Here is a 20,985-nt window from a genome sequence, read left to right as displayed (position 1 = left end):
GTAATAAGCAGAAGAAATAGTAAGAGAAACATAACTATAATGAACAAAAATGGCAATAAATAAGTACATATCAATAATAACCTTAAACATAAATGGATTAAACACTCAGATCAAAATACACAGAGTAACTGAATGGATAAGAAAGCATGTCTCATATATATGTTGTTTACAAGAGATCCACCTCAGAACAAAAGACTCACATAGGTTGAAAGTGTAGGGATGGAAAAAAATTTTCCAAGCAAAGGGAAAGGGAAAAAAAGCTGGAATAGCAATACTCATATCCAGTTAGGTAGACTTCAAAATAAAGGCCATAACTAGAGGCAAAGAAGGTCACTACATAATAATGAAAGGATCTATCCAACAGGAGGATATAACCTTGGTAAACATATATGCACCCAACATAGGAGCACCAAAATACATTAAAGAACTTCTGGAGGACTTCAAAGGAGAAACTGACAGCAATACAATCATAGTAGGCGACTTCAACACCCCGCTCACATAACTGGATAGATCCTCCACACAAAAAATATAACAAGGAAACAGAGACTCAAATTATGCAGTAGGTCAATGGGCTTAATAGATATCTACAGAAAATTACACCTCAAAACTACAGAATTCACATTTTTCTCAAGTGCACATGGGACAATCTCAAAGAGAGACCACGTTAGGACACAAACTAAGTCTCTACAAGTTCAAGAAGATTGAAATCATATCAAGCATCTTCTCAGATCTCAATGGCATGAAACTAGAAATCAATTACAAAAACATATGAACACATGGAGACTAAATACTATGTTATTAAACAATGAATGGGTTATCACGGAGATCAAGGAAGAAATAAAAAAATTCCTGGGAACCAATGAAAATGAACACACAACAACACAAATCTATGGGATGCTGTGAAAGCAGTCCTGAGAGGGAAGTTCATAGCACACTATAGGCCTACCTCAAGAAACAATAAAATTTTCTAATGGACTTTCAGACCCTACAATTTAAAGAACTATAAAGTAAACAAAAAGAAAAACCCAGAGCAAGTAGAAGGAAAGAAATAGTAAAGGTCAGAGCAGAAATAAACTACATAAAAACTAAAAAAAATTTCAAAAGATCAATGAAACAAAGAGCTGGTTCTTTGAAAAGATAAACAAGATTGATAGAAACCCTTAGCCAGACTCATCAAGAAACAAAAAGAGAGGACCCAAATAAACAAAATCAGAAATGAAAGAGGAGAAGTAATGACTGACACCACAGAAATACAAAGGATCATTAAAAAATACTATGAACAATTATACACCAACAAATTGGACAATCTAGGCAAAACGAACAAATTTCTAGAAACATACAGTCTCCCGAAACTGAACTTGGAATAGATAGAAAACTTGAACAGACCAATGACAACTAAGGAAATTGAAGACGTAATCAAGAAACCCCCAGCAAACAAAACCCAGGCCCAGACGGCTTCATGGGGGAGTTTTACACAACATTCAAAGAAGATCTAACACCCATTCTCCTCAAACTATTCCAAAAAATCCAAGAAGAAGGAAAACTTCCCAACTCATTTTATGAGGCCAGCATAATTCCAATTCCAAAACCAGATAAGCACACTACAAAAAAAGATAACTACAGGCTAATATCCCTGATGAACATAGATGCCAAAATCCTGAACAAAATAACAGCAAATCGAATCCAGCAATACATCAAAAAAATTATTCACCATAACCAAGTGGGATTCATCCCAGGGATGCAAGGCTGGTACAATATTTGCAAATTGATAAATGTAATACATCACATAAGCAAAATAAAAGATAAAAACCATATGATCATATCAATAGACACTGAAAAAGAATTTGACAAAATCCAGCACCCATTTCTGATAAAAATGCTCAGCAATGTGGGCATAGAGAGATCATATTTCAACATAATAGAGACCATATATGAAAAGGCCACAGCCAACATCATACTCAGTGGGCAAAAACTAAAAACATTTCCCTTAAGAACAGGAACAAGACAGGGATGCCCACTTTCACCACTTTTATTTAACATAGTACTAGAAGTCTTAGCCACAGCAATTAGAAAAGAAGAAAAAATAAAAGGTATCCATATTGGAAAGGAGGAAGTGAAACTGTCATTATTTGCAGATGACATGATATTGTACATAGAAAACCCAAAAGACTCCATCAAAAATCTATTAGAGCTAATAAATGAATTTGGCAAAGTAACAGGATACAAAATTAACATCAAGAAATAGACAGCATTCTTATACACCAACCATGAACTCACAGAAAGAGAAACTAAAAAAAAAAATCCCATTTCTCATTGCAGCAAAAAAAAAAAAAACTAAGATACCTAGGAATAAACTTAACCAAGGACTTAAAGGACCTGTTTTCAGAAAACTACAGAATATTGAAAAAAGAAATAGAGGAAAATATAAAAAAGTAGAAACATATACCTTGTTCATGGATTGGAAAAACTGACATCATTAAAATGTCCCTACTACCCAAAGCATCTATAGATTTAATGCAATCCCCATCAAAATACCAATGACATTTCATGGAACTAGACCAAATACTCCAAAATTTTATATGGAATAAAAAATACCCTGAATAGCCACAGCAATCTTGAAAAAGAAGAACAAAGTAGGAGGGATCACAATACTGGATATCAGGTTATACTACAAAGCTACTGTAATCAAAACAGCCTGGTACTGGCACACGAATACGCATATAGATCAATGGAACAGAACAGAGAACCCAGAAATTGATCCAAGACATTATGCTCAATTAATATTTGACAAAGGTGGCAAGAGCATACAATGGAGTAAAGACAGCCTCTTTCATAAATAGTGTTGGGAAAATTGAACAGCTACATGCAAAAAAATGAAGCTAGACCACCAACTTACACCATACACAAGAATAAACTCAAAATGGATAAAAGACTTAAATGTGACTTGTGAATCCATAACAATCCTAGAAGAAAATGTGGGCAACAAAATTTCAGACATCATATTCAGCAGAATTTTCACTGATGCAATGCCTAAGGCAAGGGAATCAAAGGGAAAAAACTAATAAATGGGACTACATAAACTCAAAAGCTTCTGCACAGCAAAAGAAACAACCATCAAAATGGAAAGAGAACCCACTATATGGGAGAATATAATTGTCAATGATACATCAGATAAGGGGTTAATTTCCAAAATATATAGAGTACTCATACAACTCAACAAAAGGAAGACAAAGAACCCAATTAAAAAATGGGCAGAGGAGCTGAATAGACACCTCTCCAAACAGGACATACAAATGGCCAAGAGACATATGAAAAAATTCTCAACGTTACTAATCATCAGAGAGATGCAAATTAAAACAACTATGAGGTATCACCTCACACCTGTCAGACTGGCTGCCATTAACAAATCATCAAACAACAAGTGCTGTAGAGGGTGTGAAGGAAAGGGGACTCTAGTACACTGCTGGTGGGAATGCAGACTGGGGCAGCCACTATGGAAAACAATATGGTGTTTCCTCAAAAAATTAAAAATGAAACTGCCATTTGATGCTGTGATCCCACTTCTATGAATATATTCTCAGAAGCCTGAAACAGCAATCAGAAAGACTATATGTACCCCCACCCTAGCTGGTTTGGCTCGCGGTTGGAGTGTGGGCCTGCGGACCAGAGAGTCCCAGGTTCAGTTCCCGCTAGGGGCACGTACTAAAGAAAAAAAAAGAATATTTGTACCCCTATGTTCATAGCAGCACTATTTGCAATCGCTAAGAACTGGAAACAGCCCAAGTGCCCATCAGTAGATGAGTGGATCAAAAAGCTGTGGTACATATATACAATAGAAGACTATGCAGCTGTAAGAAAGAAAGATCTCTTATCCTTTGAGAGGACGTGGAGAGACCTGGAGAGTATTATGCTACGTGAAATGAGCCAATTAGAGAGAGATAAATATCACATGATCTCACTTATTTGTGGAATATAATGAACAAAATAAGCTGATGAACAAAATAGACCCAGAGACATAGAAGTAGAGTACAGTCTGACAAACCTCAGAAGAGGAGGATGGCGGGGGGGGGGGGGGGAGAGATAAACCAAAGAACTTATATGTATGTATGCGTAACCAATCAACATAGACAGCAATGCTGGGGAGGTGGGCGGCGGGATCAGCAGGAGGGTGTCAATGGAGGAAAAAAGGAGAAACATCTGTAACAAAAATATATTAATTTAAAAAAAGAATTGGCCCTGGCCAGTTTGGCTCAGCGGTTAGAGCATCGACCTGCGGTCCAGAGAGACCCGGGTTCGGTTCCTGCTAAGGGCACGTACCTCGGTTGCAGTTTGTCCCCGGCCCTGGTTGGTCGTGCGGGTGGCAGCCACTTGGTGTGTCACTTTCACATCGATGTTTCTCTCTCTCTCTCTCTGTTCTCTCTCTCCCTCCCACTCTACCTGAAAAAAAATGTCCTCGGGTGAGGATAAAAAAAAATAAAAATGAAAATAAAAAATAAAAAAAGAATTGTTACAGAACAATATAATAAAACATTTTTCTATCAGAAAAAAATTTTACTGAGGCTTTTTTTATGGCCTACCTCACCGTATATCCTAGAGAATGTTCTAAGTGTACTTGGGAAGAATATGTATTCTGTTGTTGGAGGAAGTATTCTATAGATGTGTGTTAGATTTACCTGCTTTAAGTTTTCTATTTCCTTGTTGTTCTATTGCCTAATTGTTCTATGTATTATTGAAAGTGGGGTATTGAAATCTCCAACTACTGTTGTTAAAAACTATATTTCTGCCTTTAATTCTGACGTTTTCCTTCATGTATTTTGGGAACTGTATTGTTAAATGCTTGTATATTTATAATTGTTATACCTTTCCATTGGAGTGATCCCTTTTACCATACTAAAATGTTCCTCTACAACCCTTTTTGTTTTAGTCTATTTTTTACCCTGAGATTAGTTTAGTTACTCTAGCATTATATATATATATATATATATATATATATATATATATATATTTTAATACTTTTACATGTATGTACATTACAAACTCAACAATACATTGTTATAATTACTACTTTATATATCTTTTAAAGACTCTGAGAGGAGAAAAACTATATATTTATATTTTGTTATATTAACATTCTAATTTAGCATTTCTTGTTCTCTTTATTTGTTCCTGTCTATTTGAGTTATTATTTGGTATTATTTCTCTAATTCAATATAGCTTTGCTTACACACACCTCCTTAGTTCTGTTATTATCAAATATATTAGACTTTTCTATGCTACAGGCCCAACAATACAATTATATTATTTTATACAACTAATTTTTAGAGCAGTTAAGATAAGAAAGAAATATGAAATTATACTTTATTTTATAATTTATTTTATCAGTGATCTGTTTTATTGTGGGGATTCTAAATACTGTCTGGGGTCACCTGATTTCAGTATGAAAACAGTTGCCAGTGATGAGGGGCTTTGGGGGACTGGGTAGAAAAGGTGAAGGGATTGAGAAATACAGATTGGTAGTTATAGTTATGGGGATGTAAAGTACAGCACAGGGAATATAGTCAATAATATGGTATTGACTATGTATGGTACCAGGTGGGTATTAGAAATATCAGGGGGACACTTTGTAAAGAATGTGATTGTCTAACCATTATGCTGTATATCTGAAAGTAATACAAAGTAATATTAAATGTAAACTGTAATGGAAAGAAACAATTTTTAATATAAAAAAACTTCTTTTAGCATTTCTTATAAGGTAGGACTAGAAGCAACAAATTCTCTGTTTTTGTTTATCCAAGAATGCTTTATTTTCAGTTCATTTTTGAAAAAGAGTTTTGCTGGATATAAGATTCTTGGTTGACAGTCCTTTTTCTCAGCCCTTTGAATACATCAATCCACTGTCTGCTGGCTTCCATTTTTGTTTATGGTTTTTTTCTGAAGAGAAGTCAGTTGACAATCTTATTTGGATTCCTTTGTTCATGACAACTCACTTTTTCTCACATTGCTCTTGAGATGTCCTGTTTCTTATTGCTTTGTAACATTTTCGCTATGAAGGGTGTTGATCTCTGTTTTTCCTACATGGAAATCATCAAGCTTCTCAGCTAGATAGATAAAGTTTTTCATCAAATTTGGGATGTTTTCAACCACTATTTCTTTGAATATTTTTTCTGCTCCTTACTCTCCTTGTAATACTCTCTACACATTAGCTGGTGTTCTAAATGGTACCCTATCTATTTCTGGGGTTCAATTAATTTTTCTTTACTATTTTTTCTCTGTACTTCAGACTGAATAATCTGTTTATCTATGTTCAAGTATGCTGATGTTTTTTTTTCTGCCAGCTTAAATCTGTTAAAACAGTCTAGTGAATTTTTATTTCAGTTACTATACTTTTCAACTCCAGAATTACATTTTGGTTCATTTTATCTCTTTATTAATATTTTCATTTAGTGAAATACTTTCATCATATACTCTCGCTTTCTTTAAGCATGGTATCCTTTAGATTACTGGACATTTATATAGTAACTGCTTATAAATCTTTGTCTCTTAAATTCAACATATGCTTTCTCTTAAAGGCAGTTTCTGTTACCTGTTTTTTTTTCTTGTGTTGGCTCAGATTTCTTTGCATGCCTCATAAATTTTTGAAAACCGGATACTATAGACAATATGTTATAGAAACTCTATAGATATTGATACCCTCTCTTCCATGAGGATTGCTTTTCTTATTTGTTTAGTGACTTGGCTGAACAATGTCAGTGAAATCTATTTTCACCACAGTATGCAGCCTCTGATGTTCCTCAGAGGATGTATGCAGCCTTGGGCATGCACAGTCACCCCAGAAAGACAGCAGTTTTAGTTTTAGTAAACTGTCTCTTTCCCTGATCTATTAAGTGTCTGCCTCTGCTGGTACAAACAGTTTTTTTATCTCCCATAATTACCAGCTGGTCGTTCTACTAAATTGTACAATGTCCTGGGGCATAAACTGCTCCACAGTCTCATCTAATTAAATCCAGGCCCCATTTCAGTTGGTCTTTGAGGCCAGTCTTTTTTTTTTTATCCTCACCTGAGGATATTTTTCCACTTTTTGTTCAGATAGAGTGGGCGGGGGAGAGAGAGGAAGAGAGAGAGAGAGCGAGAGCGAGCGAGAGAGAGAAACATCGACATGAAAGAGACATACCGAGTGGCTGCCACCCACATGACCAACCAGGGCCGGGGACAAACTGCAACAGAGGTACACACTCTTAGTGGGAACCCAACCCGGGTCTCTTGGGACTGCAGGCCAACGTTCTAACCGCTGAGCCAAACTGGCTAGGGCTTGAGGCCGGTCTTTGACATTTTTTCTGACCCTAGGGAGTTCTATTTTTAGCTGACTCTTTCCTTGGTTCTCTGTTACAACTTTCAGATAGTCTATGGGTTACTTTATTGCTTTTTTAAATTTATTGATGTGAGAGAGAGAGAAAGGGAGGGAGAGACAGAGACACACAGAGAAACATTGATTTCTTGTTCCACTTATTTATGCATTCACTAGTTCATTCTTGTATGTGCCCTAACCAAGGTTCAAACCTGCAACCTTGGCATATCGGGATGATGCACTAACCAACTGAGTTACCCAGCCAGGGCCTGCCAGGCTTTGTGATGGGGCTCCTACTCTGACCCTGGGCTGTCTGCCAGCGAACCCCTTAGAGACACATAATTGGTTGCCTCCTGCACGACCCTGACTAGGGCTGGGGACCAAACTGCAACTGAGGTATGTGCCCTTGACCGGAATCAAACCCACTAGTTTTTGGACCGTGGGCTGACACTCTAACCGTTAAGCCAGGGAAGTTCTTGCTCTTATTGAGTTATCAGCCTCTTCTTAATTTCTTAGAGACAAAATCTCCACATTTCTGTGAGTGTCCTTAGGCTTGAAATGTTCCATACTCTTTTCCAAATAATGCCAGTTCTCTTGGGAAAAGTTACATAAAGCTTTCTGTTCTTATGGGCTGCCCCTCCCCTCCCACCCCGGACCCATGCTATTAGGAAGTTGGGCCAGAACTAGTATTCTGGACGTGTTCTCTAGGCATGTTCTGCCTGGGGTTAAACTTCTACTCCTTGACTGGTAATAGGGGGTAGGAAGGGAATTCCAGACCTCTTAGTTATTCTTGGCTAGACTACAACTTCTGCCACACAGAGTTGGGGAGAATGCTGGCAACCTACCTCTCTCAGAAAGGTCTCATATCCCTAGAATGGGAGCTGGGGGAAGAGGGAAGTTTGTACTCTGGTCTGCATCCACCTTGAGTATTGCTTCTGTCACAGTGCGTTTGGGGTGGGGAAGGAAGTAGATTGTGGCCCAAATACCACATTTTCTCACTGCTCTTACCAAGATTTAGGTTTCCTTGAATAAATGATTCTCTACTTGCTTTGTGTCCTTAGGACAATTTCCAGTGAATTTAAATTGTTAGTTTTAAAAATAATAGTAATTTTCATTATTTATGGTTATTTTGGTGGGAGAGGGTCTGTGGACCTCTTCAAGCTACCATCCTGTAAATTGTAGTCAACTTCTGCCTAAGCGTCTCCTTTAAACAAGATTGAGATTTTTAAGAATTCAAAAATGCATAGAGAATTGCTAAATTTTCCATGAAGATCTTTCATATTCTACCTGTAACTTATTGCTCACATCTATCCTTTTCATCCTAAAGACAACTACCTTACATAAGTTATCCATCATTCCTTGCCTAAAGTATTTCACTAACCTTCTAAGTAGTCCTCCATCTTAATTTTCTTCCCCCATACAATCTATCCTCCTTCTACTGGAATTAATTAGCTTAAACTTTCTGTTTAACTTGAGTGGCTCTCTGCTGACTATAGAATAAAATACAAACTACTTAGCATAATACACAGGCACTAAAACAACTAGTCCCAACTTTGTAGCTTCACCTTTTGCCACTTTTCCAGATCTTACACTCTAAACATAGAAGTACCTTTCAAACTTCTGTGCTTATAGTCATGCTATTCCCTTCCCTTTTCTGACTCATTAATTTCTACTTATTTCTTAAAGGCCTAATCAAAATAATCTACCTTATCCTAAGCACCTATCAAAGTCAGCTCATTGAGCTGAAAATCAAATGTTAAGACAAGAACCAACAAATGACATTTATTGAATGAATGAATATATCTCTTATAATTTCTGCTTCTTTCCTGGGCCCAAAATAAAAAAACCCAAGGAATATTTAGACACTTTTTGCTTTGTAAAAAAAACATTCCAGAGTTGGTATTAAAAGAATATTAGAAATGGAGTTGTAGCTGCCATTCTGTTTAAATAAATAGAACGTAAAATATATTTATTCAGGGAGAAACCACCCCTCCAAAAGAAGGAAGTATGTAGGTAGCCATATTATAATTTTAAGAAAAGGTTATTCAGCCTCTGAGCTGTTTGTTCTGGGGCGGGGGAGGGAGGCTTTATCACCAAATATATATTTATGCAAGAAAAGGAGAAGAGAAGTATTCTAGAGTAATTCTCACCCTGAATGCTTTTAGTACCAAGGAGCTCTGTAACCAGACAGGAAGATAAAGAAATTAAAATGTCAAAAATGTGGTATTGCAACAAGTGTATTTACTTACCTCGGGAAAATCTGGCAAAGGTCCTGTTTAATTTACAAACTGAATGTAATCATATTCATTGTCTTTCCCAATTTAGAAAAAATAAAAAGGAATTATGTTGATTCTTATGCTTTCCATTTTCAGGTAAAGCATCTAAAAGTAGTAACAAAACCATCTGAAAAGGGTATATCATTCAATAAAAAAATTAACATTTGAATTCTGATTCCTAAGTTAATTCCCTTAATACAATTTAGATGCCTTGTTTTTAATATGTTGATAAATAGTATAAAGTAGGTGATTCAAGTTATATTAATACTAACTATAGGCTTGTTAGTGCATAGTATGAAAACAAGCAATAAACTCTAGTCCCTTTTGCCCATCTCATGATATCTTGTCTAAAGAAAATCTAACCCAAATTTCGTGGTTCACAATAAAATTTTAATTACTACCCCAGACTTATTTATCAATGTAAAATAATACCAACTAGATCTCAAAAAATTGTTTGTCTTTATAAAATTTACAAAATATCCTGTTTCCAATGTGCACCTTTGAGCAATGTAAAGAGCTATGTTGTTTTCTGGAGATGCCACGTGTAGAGCAAGCGTTCTACACCACTGTGGCTCCCACTACTTCTGTCCTTGTACTGACCTGAGGCAGTCATTTGTGCTAAGAAGAGCAGGTACACAGAGGTAGCATCCAACTGCAGGTGTCCCCACTGGTCATCACCCACTACAGTGGCACAGGTTTTGGTGTTGTACTTGGCATGGAGGCTATCCTTGGTACTCTGACTGTATTTGAAAGATTCTACTTTATCCACCTGAAGAAAACAAAAATAGTCAGAGAAAGCTATGCTGAAAAAGCAACCCATATGCCATACTTCTGTAGTGCTCTAACGGAAAGACTTAGTTCCTGAAGCTTAGATTTGATTATGTGTGCACCTGATGTACAGTCGTAACTATTATACATTTAAATATGGTTTATTAAAGTAATGACTTTAAACCTATATGATAAGTTAGACAATGCAAATATCTAAACTTTTTTTCCATTTTTTTTGTTCAGATAGAGTGAGAGAGAGAGAGAGGAAGAGAGAGAGAGGGAGACATTGACGTGAAAGGGACACATCGAGTGGCTGCCACCCGCACGACCAACCAGGGCCGGGGACAAACTGCAACGGAGGTGCATGCCCTTCGCGGGAACTGAACCCGGGTCTCTCAGGACCACAGGCCAACGCTCTAACCACTGAGCCAAACCGGCCAGGGCTAAACTTTTTAAAAATGCAGCAAAGAGGGGGGAAAAATGATGGCTGTGAGATAACCGAATAGAGAGAGCACTAGTGAAAAAGTTCAGAAGTCTAGAACTGATTTCTTTTATTTTAGATTTGTTGAATGCCTGTGAATGGTCATTTTATTAATCTGGGCCTCAATTTCTTCTAATAAAATGTGATACTGGTTTCAAGAAAATCTATTCAGATTCAAGGTGTGCAACTTGTGTAAAGATCTCCCAGGATAAAGGGAAAGTACATTTTTTAGTAAAATGCTTTTGAATAAAAATATCATAAACAACCTAAAAGTTAAATCATAGACTGCTAAAAATTATTTGCAGTATGTGACAAAGGATTAATATCCATCATGTTCAAGAACTCCTCAAATAGGCAAGAAGAGACAGCCCAAAAGAAATAGTCAAAATACCTAACAGGCAATTTAATAGAAAAAAAGTGCAAAGTTTTAATATAGTTTTAAAAATTTACCTTCAGATAGAGCGAGAGGGAGAGGGGGAGGAAGAGAGAGAGAGAAGCATCGATGTGAGACAGACACATCCAGTGGTTGCCAGAATGGTTGCCATCCACATGACCCCAACTGAGGCCGGGGACAAACTGCAACTGAGGTACGTGCAACTGAGGTACGTGCCCTTAGCAGGAACTGAACCCGGATCTCTCTGGTCCACGGGCAGATGCCAGCCAGGGCCAAAATGCAAAGTTTTAATCTACACAGGAAAGGATACTCAATTTATCTCAAGATCAGGAAAATGCGAATTCATGCAAGGAGATGTAAGTTCTTGGCTCCTTTTCTCAAATCATAAAATCTGGAACACTTGTAAATGTTTTTTTCCCTAAGTTTTGAACCAACATTTATTTTGACATGGGTTTATAGTTTTTATTTATTTCATTAGTGTGAAAATGAGTGTTTCCCTGTTTTTTATAATGGAGTGCTGTTCTGGACCTGCTGAGGGCATAACATACTATATGGTATATGTACTGTAGTACCTTCTAAAATCTAAAAAATTCTGAATTCTAAAATTTATCTGGTCCCAAGAGTTTCAGACGATGGCTTATAGAACTATATATTTTACTCAATATACATAATTGCATGCACAGCAATGACAAAGCATATTAAAATCACTTGTAGAGGAGTTAAAAAAAGATAAGAAGGAAACATTCCCGTGGTAACTTGGTGGTAAAATCATGGGTGACATTTCCCCCCTCGATTCTAAAACTTTTCTAAAATGAGTGTGTACTATTTGTGAAATTAAAATTGTGTGTATGTGTGTGTGTGTGCATGTGTGTAAAGATTCCCTAAAGTGTAAAGATGCTATTATAATGTGCTTTATTAGAAGGGGAGCTGTTAACAATGGCATACCTGTCTGATCATGCAGTGCAGCAGTCCCCTCATCAGCTTCACTACACTCTGCAGAAATAAATGGAAACAAGACTGTTACAAACATCCCTGGATGCAGTAACACTTAGTCAGCAACTGCAGTTGGTACATGACCTTTTGAGAACAAGTAACCCTATCCTGGGTTCCTATTTACACGGCATTTACTTTATGAAGAGCAGATTGCAGCTAAAAGTGGAATCAAAAGCTGCAGTCAGTAACTCCTTCACATTAAAAAGTCCAAGTTCCAACAGGTTTATATAAAACTAAGCCAACCATCCTATTAGAGGAGATGCCACCTGGAGAAAATAGGAAAGTCACTAAAAAAAATCATAAAACTATGAGGATATTCTAAAATACATCCTATGACTTAGAAAAGCCAATATTACCACTTTTATTTTTTCGAAACTAGCCAAGACTTATCCCCAAGAGTGCATGACAATATTTTTCTGGACATTTTCCCTAAAGAATAAAATTATTTTCTTTTTAAAAATATTTTTCATTGATTTTTTTTTAGAGAGAGAGAGAGGAAGGGAAAGAGAGATAGAAACATTGATGTGAGAGAGATACATCTATTGGCTGCTTCCTGCATGCCCCCTACTGGGGATAGAGCCCACAACTCTGACATGTGCTGTGACCCAGAATAGAACTGGGACCTCTCAGTCATAGGATGACACTCAATCAACTGAGTCACATCAGCCAGGCAAGAAAAAAATGATTTTCAATTCAGAATAATTGTAAAGAGGAATTGTTAGTACAACTCAACCCCTTTTCCATGAAAAATTTAAAAAGCCACAAACTTCTTAAGTCTTAAGTCTTAAGTCATTATTTTTCCTACTAGAGCCTGGCAATTTCTAAAGTAGTTTTCTAATCATATTACCCCACAATTCTGATTACCAACTATATATTATACTAGTTGGCATAATATAGTAATGATAATTATATTTAATTATAATATAGTGTAGTAATGCAATATTACATGATATATGACACGATACAATACTATACTAGTTATACTACATGACACTAGAAGGGCCCATCAGCAATGGTATGGGTAGGCAACATATTTTAGAGAAATATTACCAAATAGCTTCTCTACTTCTCTAAATTTTCTGTGTCACAATGCAGAAGAACTACAACTAGGTTACTCCAAGGAATGCTGGCTCAGAGGTGTTATTCTTTCAAAACAGTCAAGCAGTAGGCATGATAAGGATAAGTACCTATTAATTATGCTCCAACTCTTTATGATCTATCTTATTGAGGAAAAAATAAAAAGTGTTTCCTTGGGAGAGTATAATTTAAAAGTAATTTCTATCTATAAATGGCCTCTTACTCTTACAGATGAAGAAATGAGAGACAGAGAAACAGAGAGAGAAAGAGAGAGAGAGAGAGAGAGAAGAGAGAGAGAGAGAGAGAAATAGAGATGAAGGGTAGGGGACACAGTACATGATCTTGTCACCTTTTAAAGCATGAAGCATTTATTATAAAATAATGAAACTGATTACAGCTACTATAAGAAAATCTCTGTTATTAGTCTGACCCTAATAAAAGACATTGTCCTTTAATGTACCCTGTTATAGAAAGCATTTGACATAGCCTCCTCACTCTGTGGGGAGACTTCATTCAATTCTGAATTATCTTCTACATGTCACCACATACTCACAGGCTTCCATCATATCCTTTCAAATCTCTTTGCCATCCAGCCCTGATACTCCCACCTACATTTTCTATAATCTATTTTTAAAATGTATTTTCTTTATTGATTTTAGAGAGAGAGGGAAGGAGAGGGAGAGAGAGAGAGAACATCAACTGGTCGCCTCCTGCATGCCCCCCACTAGATATTGGGCCCACAACCTGGGCATGTGTCTTGACAAAGAATCAAATTGGTGACCTCTTGGGTGGATGTTCAACCAGTGAGCCACACCGGCCGGGCTACATTTTCTTTAAATTAACAGAAAACCTGGGGAATCTGGGCCCAGTGGAGGATTCCTGATTGTTATCCATTTTTGTCTTCCTGAAATGGCCATTATCCGCCATTTCTGTCCTCAAGTTCCAACTTCCAAGTCAGGATAGGATGAAATTAATAGGAAGCATGGGGAAGTAAAAATAAGAGGAGGTATCTGTACTTTCTATTCCCCCAAACTTGCCATATTTTGATTCAGGTGCACTAGGTGGCATTGATTGTGCATGTTTATTCATATAACAGGGTTTCTGACCACACCAAGTGACACCCTCCTCCACCTACTCTTTTTGAAAACATAGATCTACGTTTCTGAATAGATTATATAAGGGTATATAACTATGTACAACCATATATATGTAGGTATTAGTATCTCTCTCCAGATATATGTACAATCAGATATTCATTAAGCATCTAAAATATTCAAAGCACTCTACCAGGCTTTGTGGAACATAATGATAAGGGAGACATGACAAACATGTTTTTTAGAAAAACAACTATACTACAAACATGTCTACCTAATAATTCCTAGTTATCCTTTAAAATCCAACTGCTCGCAACCCACTGTATGGGAGAACATCATTGCCAATGATGTATCAGATAAGGGGTTAATTTCCAATATATATAGAGTGCTCATACAACTCCACAAAAGGAAGACAAAGAACCCAATTAAAAAATGGGCAGAGGACCTAAATAGACACCTCTCCAAACAGGACATACAAATGGCCAAGAGACATATGAAGAAATGCTCAACATCACTAATCATCAGAGAGATGCAAATTAAAACAACAATGAGGTATCACCTCACACCTGTCAGAATGGCTGCCATCAACAAATCATCAAACAACAAGTGTTGGCGAGGGTGTGGAGAAAAGGGGACTCTAATACACTGCTGGTGGGAATGCAGACTGGTGCAGCTGCTATGGAAAACAATATGGTGCTACCTCAAAAAATTAAAAATTGAACTTCCATTTGACCCAGTGATCCCACTGCTGGGAATATACCCTACGAAGCCTGAAACACCAATCAGGAAGAATATATGTACCCCCATGTTCATAGCAGCACTATTTACAATAGCTAAGATCTGGAAACAGCCCAAGTGTCCACCAGTAGACGAATGGATAAAAAAGCTGTGGTACCTATACACAATGGAGTACTATGCAGTGGTAAGAAAGAAAGATCTCTTATCCTTTGAGACGACATGGAGGGACCTGGAAAGTATTATCCTAAGTGAAAGAAGCCAAGCAGAAAAAGACAAATACCACATGATCTCACTTATATATGGAATATAATGAACATAACAGTCTGAGGAATACAGTAGACCCAGACACATGGAAGTAGGGCACAGACTGACATCCCTCAGAAGAGGGGATGGGGGTGGGGGGGGTGGGAAGAGATAAACCACAGAACTTATATGCATGTATGCATGACCAATGGACATGGACAACTAAGCCGGGGACGGGGCGGAGGTGGGGTGGGGTAGTGGGTGCCAATGGGGTAAAAAGGTGAAATATCTGTAACAAAAAAATAAATAAAAATTCATAAAAAAAAAATCCAACTGCTCTGTGAATCTTTCCTTGCTTTGTTCAGTGAATGTAGATAATTATATGCAAATATGTTCATTTTATTCTCATTTTGTTCCATTTTATTTTTTATGTCTATCACAGGGCCTGACACATGACAATAACAGAAAGTCTGCTAAATGAAAGTGGGAAGAAAAAACACAGATCATAATCTAGAAATCCCAAGAAAGTAGTCCTGAGAAAGAAGTGATCACTGAGTGGTCTATGAGGACAGGAGCCACAGAAAAGGTGAGATTGGAGCTGGGCTTTGAAAGGAGGGTATTAGCCCAGATTGGAAGTGAACATGAATCACAAATGGAAGATGCTCATAAAAAGATTAGGAGGTGGTAATGTCCATGGCTTCCATGGAGGAAAACTTTTTAAAAGACTCAATCTGAAGTCATTACACCAAGGTTGTATTCATACCACCACTAAATTCCAGCCTGCTTCAATCCCTTCACTTGTAAATTTGGGGAAAGAATGCCTAACTTACAAGGAATTGTGAGAAAAAAGTACTGGTAATTATGGGGAAGCATTTAGTACAATGAAAAGTATGTATATGAATGTCCGGTATTTTTATTAAGGAATTATTAGAGTAAAAAAGATACTGCTCTGGCTGGAACTGTGGGTGTAATGCAGGGCACCAGCATGACATAACATTGACTAGGACCAAACCCTAAAGAGCCTTGCCTATCAATCCAAAACATTTGGATTTTACTTGTTGGGAAATGAGAGCCAGAGAAAGATTGTTGAGAGTAGAAATAATATAATTTATGTGTGGTTTTCACAACAGTATTAAATGATCAAAGTTTAGACTAGAGTTGAGGCAGAAGGGACAAGAAAGGAAGGAATGGATTTAAGAAAAATTGTAACAATCAACAGACTTTGGTGTGTATGTATCCAAAGGCAAAAAGGACAAGTCAAAAATCACCCTAATGGTAGTACTTCACAAACATTATTTTCTAGAACACTAGTCTAGGAAATTCTGAAAAGGCTGTAAAATCCACTCCCATCTTAGATTCAAAATGCACTTTACTACACTTTAGTACATCAAAGGCTCTGAAAAATTATGATGTAAACAGACCTGCTGTTTAACATAGCCCCAAACTTAACCGGCCTATTGTTCCATGGAACACACTATGGGAAATGCTCTAACTAATGTTGCCCGGGTGACCAGTACACTGACGACACCAATAAGAGAACACAGAATGTTTAATGAGTTGCTGTTGTTTGGTAGTCCATTTTGTTTGTTTTTAGCAAGGAAGGTAACATTCCAGATATAATGAGTTTGAGAAGCTACAGGATATGTAGGGGAAACTGATCAGAAGACAAATGAAAATCAGGGTTTGGCATTGAAGTGAGGTCAGAGTTAATGATGAAGCTTTGGAAGTCATTCTCACAAAAGTAATGGTTAAAGTCATGGCAAAAGATGAGATTACACAAAGAGAATAAAACTGAGGCAGAAGTAGAACTGAAGGCAGCCAAAGAGCAATCTCTATTTGTGTTACTATTTACTTTGATGGGTGTGAGTGAATATCTATGTGACTAAGAAGAAATGGCATTTGAAAAACACATATGTGCGTAATGCTATTCTTAGTTTTGGATAGTATAGTCACCGAAACCCTTGTACTCTTTTCATCCAGAAGTCTCTTTAGTTCTGACAGTATTTCTCAGAGTGAAACCAAGGTGAGAGTTGGAAGGATAGAAACGGTTAAAAATCAATGGTTTGGGATAATCCACACAGTAATGGGGAAATCTGTTTTAAATTGACAGTAGATGGGAATTTAACCCATGGATTTATTGGATTTAGTCTATGCTTATTTATTGTCCATACATCAGTGGTTATTATCCCTGACTGTACTTTAGAATAACCTGGGTAGTTTATTTACAATATTCATATCCCTAAGGCTCCACTTTAAGAGATTTATCTAAGTTGTTCTAGAGTAGGTTGCAGTAAGGATATTTCTTAAAAAGCTTCCCAAGTGATTCCATTGTAAGCCAGAGATTAGAAATACTCCTGTAGACTAGGGATGAATATAGCTCACTGTTTTTTTTAAATAACGCCTATTGGACCGTAACCATGCTCACTTGGTTATGTATTGTCCCTGACTGCTTTTGTGTATTAATGAAAGAGCTAAGTAGTTGGGCAGACCCCACATGTGACCCACAGTGCTAAAAATATTTATTATGTAGCCCTTTACAGAGATGGTTTTGTGATCCCTGGTCTGAATTAACGCGAGTCAAGTTTGAGAAAAAATTAGAATTTTACAATTCCCACAGAATATGTTTCTTTCTTGAAGATCTTTCCTATTGCCATAATGTTTTGAAGACATTCCAAAGTTACTATTGAGGTGGTATAAAAAATATTTGGGGGCTTTGTAAAAAATAATTTAATGGAGCATTAAAATTTTAGAATGAATAATTCAATGTTTCCTTAAATTTTTTCCCCTTCCTCTGTTAAATTCTTTCTACCTGGGGCACTTAAGGAAAAATGTCAACTTTGTAGAATAATTGGTCAACAAGGAGATATCAGGTTTCTTCTAATCGTATTTTTAAAAAATCGGTCAAACTGTACCTGGTATGGAATCTTGGGTGTTATTCCATTAATATCAATTTCTAGCAAAACAAAACAAAACACTGAGATCAAAATAGCAAAGCATTAGAGTAGAATATAGGATTGGGGGGGAATAGTATTACAGGTAAATTTTTAACACTTCTCTAAATTTTCCAAATTCATACAATGGCTATATATTATTTATATGTCATAAAAATATTGATCTCTACTTCCTGGGCTAGAACAAAAATGCCAACAATTTTTTCTGGTGGACCTAAGAACTTCTCATTAATAGCTTGAAAGAATAACAAACTTCCCTATTGCCAAGGACTGCAACCCACAAAACGTTGGTGCCCTTAAAATAACCAAATCTCAATGTTCTGATTTTTAAATGAATACTGGAGCTCAGATTGCGTAGGTTTGAGGGACACCACTGAGAAAACGGCTGGTATAGAGAGAATCTTAGCCACTGTGGAAAAAAATTCACATACAACTGACAACAGAGTTTCTTAACATTAGCCCAGAATATTGTTTTCTTAGTCATTCAAAAGGTCGAAGCACCCTGTGTTTAAACAGTTTTATAAAAGATGCTTCTTTACTGAGGGGAAGGGCCTTAAAAGTTAGCTTAAAGGCATCTGTTGACTCTGACCTTACTTTGCCAGGGAAAAGGGGGTAGGGAATAGGCTCTGAAACAGTGGTCATAAGTATAAAAATCAACAAATAAACAGTCTTTACTTGTGTCTAGTTGGGGAGGTCTGCCAATTTGTGTCAGTGACCCTCAAAGAAATATCACCATCATTTTCAAAAATAAAGTGAAATGGTATATACCAACCACCAAACATTCTTCTCAATGAGAATAAATATGCTGGAGACTGCAAAAGACATTTACTTAGAAAGAGGATATACATTTTAGCAAAGATCCCATGATAGTATTTTCCACTGTAACAGAACAGACCGTACCCTCTTCCCCTGAATCAGCAAGTTTCAAGTTTCTGTTGCAAAATATTCGTTACAATACAAGAAAGGTTTTTGGAATGTAATTTTAGGAAGGTGAATAAAAAGAGACAGAGGTAAAATATAATTCTCTTAACTCCTGTGGGCTAGGTTCCATTCTTTCAACTCCCCCTCCCATATACACACATCACACAGCTTCAGATCTCTGTATTTTTATTTCAGTACCTGCTCCAGTTCATAGGCCTTTGCCTTATCCTCATCCCGGTCTGCATTCTTCCGATAGGCCAGACCCAAACCCCACACAGCCAAGATGCTGTACACATTATCACGGACCCAGGCATCTTTCTGATCATAGCTGGCTGGAAGTAAGCCAGTCACTGGATTCTGCAAGGCCAGGAAAAAGAGGACAGGCAGGTAACCATAGGGTGTTAATATTAGGAAACAATCTATCAAATGGGATACTTAGGGACTTTGGTCTTTTGTCTACTTCCCCACTCCTGAGTATTATAACCGCCTCTTTTTCTAACCAAGTGCAAGCAAATGCAATATTGAGTAAGGGGGAAGAGCTGTTTGAAGACTTACAAGTCTGAAATGTGGGTACTATTAAAGGAAGGCAGTGTTTTAACTTTCCAATTAGAATGAGCCACCCACAATAAACCAGCATCGAAGAAGTATTAAAAATATAATTAACGGTATATACAAGGTATCTCTAATTTCACAATAGTGTAGTCTTAAGATGGCTAAACGTTCCCCAGTTTTCTTTGGCAAGAAGGGAAGGAGATGAGGCCCAAAACTGGGGCGGGCTGTCAATAAACGAACTTGAACACATCTTTCAACTCTGTGTCCTGGAATCCATTTGTGGCTCTCCAGCAGGGGGCACAGAAGGCATGACTCAGGGCCTTTGGCTAAGGGTGCCTGACTCCCAGCTAGGGGCAGGAGAACCCCACCCCCACCCTCACAGGCTCACCGAGGGTCTCGGTCCAGGCTTTCACGCTGCACAAGTCGTCCGTGATTACAGGCAACATGTAACTTACCTGATGGCACAAGATGGTCTGATGCACCAGCCTAGCGTAGCCATCTAGCCGGACCCCGGAGTTACTCCGACTCCTCATCGCGCCACGTCTCCAAACCACCCAGAGAAAAGGCCCAGGTGCCGCCGGGGCCTTCGGGACTCGGAGGAAGGAGGCTCCCACACAGCTGCACCCCGGCTATGGGAAGCCCAAGCGCCAGGCCCCGGTGGAGCGCTCCCAATGCTCGGGCCTGGGGCCAGCTTCTGGTCCAGGCGGCCTCTGGAGCCCACGCGCTCAGCCTCCCGCGGTCCGGGGCCCTGGCGCCGCTCTCTCCCACCCACAGCCGTCCGGCCTGCGCGTGTGGCTCCTGCGCCTCCGCTCAGCCCTGGGAGACCGCGGCGGGAGACAGCTCCCCTTGGGCACTCCCGCCCGGAGCCGGAGCAGGGGGCGGGGCGGGAGCCGGGGTCCTGGCAGCTGCGCGCTGTCCGGGGGGGGGGGGGGGCGGCGCCCGCCCCAAAAGTGTCACCATAGGCAGTGCGACTTCAGAGGTTTATTTTCGACGTTGCGGATGAATATTTCCGTCTTTGCCATTTGCCTCGCAGCCAGAATGTCAGGAGGGCTGTTTTTCGGGGTTTCTTCTGCTGAACTCCTTTTAGGAACCCACGGTGACTTCAAACCGAAAAAGAAACACGTACGTTTGAGTGGAAGGCCTAAAGAATGG

General features: G+C 38.1%; 1 protein-coding gene across 2 annotated transcripts in view; it reads right to left on the bottom strand.

Moving 5' to 3' along the window:
- PHKA1 (phosphorylase kinase regulatory subunit alpha 1) overlaps positions 1–20,632 on the bottom strand; it is a 119,373-nt gene extending 98,741 nt beyond the window's left edge. For both annotated transcript variants that reach the window (XM_036271140.1, XM_036271141.1), the window contains exons 1-4: positions 20,289–20,632; positions 19,480–19,638; positions 12,210–12,257; positions 10,222–10,390 (exon numbers count right to left, since the gene is read on the bottom strand). In XM_036271140.1, the coding sequence (XP_036127033.1) occupies positions 10,222–10,390; positions 12,210–12,257; positions 19,480–19,638; positions 20,289–20,366 (454 nt within the window). In that variant the 5' untranslated portion in view covers positions 20,367–20,632. The remainder of the gene's footprint in view (positions 1–10,221; positions 10,391–12,209; positions 12,258–19,479; positions 19,639–20,288) is intronic.
- Positions 20,633–20,985: the final 353 nt, after the last annotated feature.

This window comes from Molossus molossus, unplaced genomic scaffold, assembly GCF_014108415.1.
Source record: "Molossus molossus isolate mMolMol1 unplaced genomic scaffold, mMolMol1.p scaffold_m16_p_2, whole genome shotgun sequence".
Taxonomy (NCBI): Eukaryota; Metazoa; Chordata; class Mammalia; order Chiroptera; family Molossidae; genus Molossus; species Molossus molossus.
This window is presented reverse-complemented; position numbering and strand designations above follow the sequence as displayed.